Source organism: Thalassophryne amazonica, chromosome 8 (assembly GCF_902500255.1).
Source record: "Thalassophryne amazonica chromosome 8, fThaAma1.1, whole genome shotgun sequence".
Taxonomy (NCBI): domain Eukaryota; kingdom Metazoa; phylum Chordata; class Actinopteri; order Batrachoidiformes; family Batrachoididae; genus Thalassophryne; species Thalassophryne amazonica.
The window spans coordinates 59,729,325-59,735,701 of NC_047110.1; the positions used below are offsets into that span (position 1 = coordinate 59,729,325).

The 6,377-nt window shown below is 40.8% G+C and overlaps 1 protein-coding gene across 2 annotated transcripts in view; it reads right to left on the reverse strand.

Moving 5' to 3' along the window:
• The window catches only part of smad6b (SMAD family member 6b), a 54,757-nt gene extending 51,646 nt beyond the window's left edge, over window positions 1-3,111 (reverse strand). For both annotated transcript variants that reach the window (XM_034176409.1, XM_034176408.1), the window contains exon 1: window positions 1,643-3,111. In XM_034176409.1, coding sequence (XP_034032300.1) covers window positions 1,643-2,444 — 802 coding nt within the window. In that variant the 5' untranslated portion in view covers window positions 2,445-3,111. The remainder of the gene's footprint in view (window positions 1-1,642) is intronic.
• Window positions 3,112-6,377: the final 3,266 nt, after the last annotated feature.

Sequence of the window (6,377 nt, forward strand, 5' to 3'; positions counted from 1 at the left end):
AAGTTATTTATTTTAATGCCCTGTCACAACCCACTTGCAGTTCCTTCATGAATCACCAGGGGACCCTGGCCCACACTTTGGGAATCACTGACTGAAACTAATCAAAATACTCAATATTTGTGATACTTTTTCTCTTGATGGACTAATTGTTACAGTTTTAGTTCAAATGATGAATGTGCAATACGTTCATAATCAATTAATCAAGAAAATAATCAACTGATTAGTTGTTAGGTCCATAAAATGTCAGAAAATTATAATAAAAAAAAGTTAATCAGCATTTTCCAGAACCCAAGATTATGCCTATAAATGTCTTGTTTTGTCCACAGCCCAAATATATTCAGTTTACTGGCAGAAAGATTTAAAGGAAGTCATAAAATCAACCAGAAAATATTTACACTTAACCAACTGAAATTAGATCATTTAGATTTTTTTTATTACTCGAAATGATGAATTGATTATCAAAACAGCTGTTGATTACTCTAAGTCTGCAGTAATCAACTAATCACTGTAGCTGCAATTACTAGCCATATTAAAATTTTGCATAATTGGTTCTGAACAACTTGAACAGCACATCATTTTACTACATTTGCACGTTATGAATTTTGATATTATTGGAGTTATGACTTAGAACAGCCTGTCACAAGCAGTTGGCTCTATTAAACTTGAATGTTATGGAAAATCCACCTCATGTGCCAGTGAGAAGACAGAAATACAGACGTTTGCATCTTTACACACGATACCAAGCGTTGTCATCAGGTCAGCGGGGTCGAGTAGCCTGGGGTTTGCCAAAACACAGGCCTGCACCTGCCAAAATCTAATCAGTTTAATATAGGTCAGGGGGGTTCTGCTATAGATAGCTCATTGATTTTGAAAATAAGTTTTAACCCTCAAGAACAACAACAACAAATGTGATCGATGTGCACCGGACCCAAAAGTCAGAGTCATTTCTGCCTACACACACACATACACACACACACACATACACGCTCGCACACACATACACATCAGGAATTTTCCTTCATAGTGAGGACCGGGTATCATGGACTAGTGTGAGCCATATTCTGGTGGAGTGTAAAAACAACTGTTTCCCTAAATGCCATAATGTTGGGAATAGCAACATTTTATCAAATATACTACACAGAAGCAATGCCACATTGAAATAATCGCAAACCTTTGGAGTAAATTGGATTTTACCTTCTTTAATCTATGTTGGCTCACGTCCTTGTAGGCCAAAGTCAGATTTTAAATGTTCACCTTGACATAAGGGTGACTTCAGCAATCATTAACTCTTTAATCAAAGGGCCACAGTGTTGTTGTTGTTGTTTTTTTTCTGTCTTTGTGGGTGAAAGTGAGTGAAACCACATCAGGCAAATGAAACAGGCTACCGGGATAGAGTTTTCGATCTTAAAAATAAATTATTTCTGCCATGTGGTTATTCAGTTTTAATAAGCATGTGCTGATGTTTGATTAAACCAAAGTGTTGAACTGTGGAAGCAGGAGTTTTTGCACATACTTTAATGGACAACTAAAACCAAGTTGGAGAAAACATATGGGTCTTGGGGTTTACTGTTCCGGTCTACAGTGAGTTTACCTTCCTCCCCTACCACCACCACCCCCCAGGCAGCAGTCCTGGATGTCTTACCTGGCCCACAGAGCCGGCTGTAGTGATAGGGGTTGCAGCACACTGCCGAGCTCTCAGGGGCCCCAAAGCTCTGACACTCACAGAGCGGTTTGAGCTGCGCGGAGTGCTGGAGGTCAGACCAGCGGTACAGTTTGCACACCAGCAGCTGTGGAGAGGCCACATGGGCCCCCAGCCTCAGCTCTGTCCGGGAAACCATAACACAGTCACTCGGCATCCCTCCTCTGGACTCCACTGCCTCCAGTAAGGTATCCAGAGCTTTCTCCTTGAGCCTTTTTAACAGACAGTACGTGGCCGATTTCAGTTCTTGCTCTAACAACATGTGAGGCATTGCCTTCTGAGCCTCTGGAGATCCGTCGTCTCGGGGTCCGAGATTCCTCAATGCGAAGTGACACGACCCTGGATCGCTGGTACCCTGAGGCGTCTCTGGGCCCCTGAGGTCTGAGTGGTCCCGGTCTTTAAACAAGCAGCAAGTCACCGTCCTGCACTCGGGGTCCTGCACGGAGCGGGGACTCCCCTGCTCCTGGACGCCCATGGCTCCCCCGTGTTGGTCCGACGCGATCCCCAATAACCCGCTGCTTCCCAAGGGGCCCTGGGCGCACATGGCTCCCACGTCCCCCACAAGAGACCCGCTGGGGGTCATCGGTCTGAGCTCCGTTTTGGGAATTTTCTCCGGGTTGTTGCCGAACAGATCGTCCCTACAGCCCTCACTAGTCTTACCATTTCCATCTCCCCCTTCTTTATCTGGGATCAAACGGCTTCTCCACAGTCGCCGCACAAGACCTGAGCGTTTCGTCCTGAACATACGACACCTTGAAAATCTAGATGGAGATTTTTTTTATTATTATTATTTATTTTTAGTCTCGTACGGATATCCGACTACTGCAAGTAGGTCTACGGTCGTTGCAAAACATTAATGTGTGTGGAGCGCCGTGCAACGCGTGCACAGCCAAGTGACGACCACCGGTGTCCAAAACGCACCATCAGAGAGCGAGAGAGAGACAGACAGAGAGAGAGAGAGAGAGAGAGAAGAGGGGGAGGAAAATAAAAAAGCTATTTTGTTGCATCTACAAAAAAGAAAATGCACGGCAGCATTTCAGTCCAAATGCACCCATTTAACATATCGGTGGGTGAACGCGGAATGGATCGTGTAGAAAAGTATAGAATATCATGTGAACATAAGAAGCACGGCGCACAAACCGGTAAGTGAACGCAGCACGGACTTCAAAAACGACACTTAAATGCACTTTCCGAACATGTGTACGTGGAGGCGATTTAATCCCAAGAAAAACGTGCTTTAAGTCCGGATTCTTGTCGTCTTCTCTCTCTCTCTCTCTCTGTATGTCTTTTTTGTTTTGTTTTTTTTAACAATGAATCCCAGCAAAATATCCACGCGAGCCGAAAAGTCCAAGAAGAGGATCGATCCCCGCGCGCTGCTGCTCCTCTCACCAAATCTGACCAAACTGCAGCTCGTTCTTTCTTCGTTTCTGTCTTTTCCTCCCCCCCCCCCCCTTCCTCACACACACACACACACACACACACACACACACACACACACACACACACACACACACACACACACACACACACACACACACACACACACGGGGCCCCCGAGGAGAGCGGTGGAGCCATTGGCTGACTACCATCATGTGCTAGTCTAGACACTTTGGCGGCTGTGAGCTGCACTGATTGTTGCGCAAACAAGGTTTCAAGTTTCTTAACTCTTAAAGGCGAAACAGCCACCTCTCTCTCCCTCTCTCTCTCTCTCTCTTAAGTTAAAGTTGCTATAACTTATTTACGCCTCACGCTGCTTCTGGGATAAAAGTTCTTTTGATCAGAAAGTGCAGCAGGCCAGGAAACTTCGTGGAAAACTGCTTGCGTGCGTCAAAGTAAATTATTATTATTATATTTTTTTTTTCCAAAAAAGTGTGCTTGATAATTTCATTGAACAACTTTTGCAAGGAGGATAAAAGACAATTCGCTGTGAACCAACCATGCTTTGCATTAAAATTTTCAAGGCAAATTTCAGTTAGTTTTAGTCACAACTTTATTTGAAAACTAAGAAACTCGGTTTCTGCTCTGATTCAATGCCACTTTGACTATGCTTGTTCTGTACGACGGAGTTTTAGGGCCACATTGAATTTCTTTTTTTTTTTTTTTTTTTGGACTTCGAGAATAAAGTCGTAATATTACGAGAAAAAAGTTGTAATATTACGAGAACAAAGTTGTAATATGAGAAAAAAAGTTGCAGTATTACGAGAATAAAGCCGTAATTTTACGAGAATAAAGTCATAAAATTACAAGAAAAAAGTCGAAATATTATGACTTTATTCTCGTAACATCACGACTTTATTCTCATAATATTACAACTTTTTTTCGACTTTATTCTCGTAATATTACAACTTTATTCTCATAATATTAGGACTTTATTCTTATAATATTATGACTTTATTCTCGAAGTCTAAAAAAAAAAATTCTATGTGGCCCTAAAATGCTGTCATAGTTCTGCTTGGTACAGTGGTTTGTTTAAGAAATTTAAATCCAGACTGCAAGTAGAGGTGGGCGGATCAGTCCGAATATCGATACCAACACTGGTATTGATATTGAACGATCCTCGTGTAAAAGGATTGATACTCAAGCTTTTTTCTGTCCCGCACGCACTGACTGCTGCGCACGCAGATTCATCAAAGTCTACTCTCTGTAAGAGCGGCGCTACTCTGTGTCACACAACACGGAGTAGTGCACCCTTATATTGTGGTTTGTCAGCCCTCTACCTCAGGAGATTTTGTTTTAAGTTGTGTTGAGTGATATTTTTTTAAACAAAAATGTTGGTTGTGATAATAAAGTATTTTGTTGTCATGTATAATGTTTGGTGAAATTCTATCCTAAGTCTTTTGGATCCTTTGCATCTACGAAGCTTAAATATGAAAAAGTATTGGTATCGGTATCGGCGATACTGGGCCTGTATTTACTTGGTATCGGATCAATACCAAAATTCCCGGTATCGCCCACCTCTAACTGCAAGTGGCTCATAATAAGGTTATTAGGTTTACGTTAAATCTACCCCCACGTAGTCACATAGGGGCTGAAGAATTTAAACATGTTGGTATGTTACCGATTGAGTATCGAGTAAGTCAGCTCAAGTTAAGTCATGTGTATAACATCTATAATGACAACGCTCCTGATTATATGAAATCTAATTTTCTTCTATCAACCATATCAGGAATTGTCAGGCATCTTTCATTGTTAATCATGTTGGTAGTTTCAGTAAGAATTCTTTTAATCATACTGGTGTTAAATTATGGAATGATCTCCCTGTTTCTGTTAAATTGTTAAGGACTAAATATGTCTGTAAGAAAAGTGTTAAGGAATTTTTTATGTCTAAACTTTTAGTTGATAGTCATCAGGATTTTGTTTACTATTCATTTTTTTTTGAGGATCACAATGGAAGTAAGTGTTTATGCTTTTTTGTGTTATCCTCTGCAATTTGATATCTTGTATGTAAGTATTTTATGTACTTGTATTTTATTGTCAAATAAATCAAAAAAATAAGTTGTGTTTGCCAAGAGAAGTTGTTGCCCTTCCGTCCATCCATGCATCCTAATACTCAATCGAAATTTTTATATATTAATACTGGGAGGTCAAAGCTCCGCTCTCCCCCCCCCCCCCCCCCCCCCACACACACACAAAAATAAATAAATAAATCAAGCATTTCTTACTCACTCACTCATCTTCAATTGCTTATCCGGTGTCACAGACCGAACGGTCCCCCTAAAAAATCAGTCCGCCTGCCTTCACTGTGCATGTGTCATTAGCCACGTTTCACAGATTATCACCTCGTTTCTGCTTCGAACTGCACTCCAGTCATCATCTATCTCAGTGACAGATATATGAAGCTTTTGTACAACAATCATTTCCACATAAATTCAGCATTATTTCATCATAAAAGATGGATGAAGCGATCAGAGCGCCACGGCTACACGAGCTGATGTGTTCAATGTGCGTCGCTCATTTCACATCACAAAGTGTCATCAAGTTTTGCTTGTTTCTGCTTAAAACAGCCTCATTTCTGCTTAAAATGATTTACATTTACAATGATTTAAGAGGTTTTACTTTGTCATCTGATGGTTAATAATCACATTATTCCCTTTGATCGCTTTGGGTGAAGAGAGTCAGAATCAGATGAGCTGCTGTGGTCCTAAATGACACGTGCAGTGAAGGCAGGCGGACTGATTTTTAGGGGGGGACCGTTCAGTCTGCGACACGGGATCGGGTCTGGGATCATGCATTTCTGACAGTTATAAATGCTGTTTTTGCTGAATTTTGGATTTCTAGTAAGAAATGTAACAGAAGCCCTGAAATGCTCACATTGCCCGCTAGATGGCGACAAAAGCTGTTCAAATATGTGGTAAGGTCTCAACTGTTTATTTTGAAAAGTTAACTTTTGGTGAAAATAAGCTGGGCTGACAGTTAAAAATTAACTTACAGTTGTGTGCTTTGCCCTCATCATAAATTTACTTGTAACGTATTTAATCTATTTATATTTATATTCTGTGTTGAGTTCAACAAATTTGACACAGTTTTGCTTTGATTCAACATATTCTTCTGACGCACTTAATATGTTAAAAAGTTAAGTCATATTTGCATTTGGAGTTCACATTTAGCGATCTTATTTGTCAATTAGTGTTCAAAAATGAACATGAGGCTTAGGGTTAGAATAGTAGTAACAATACCA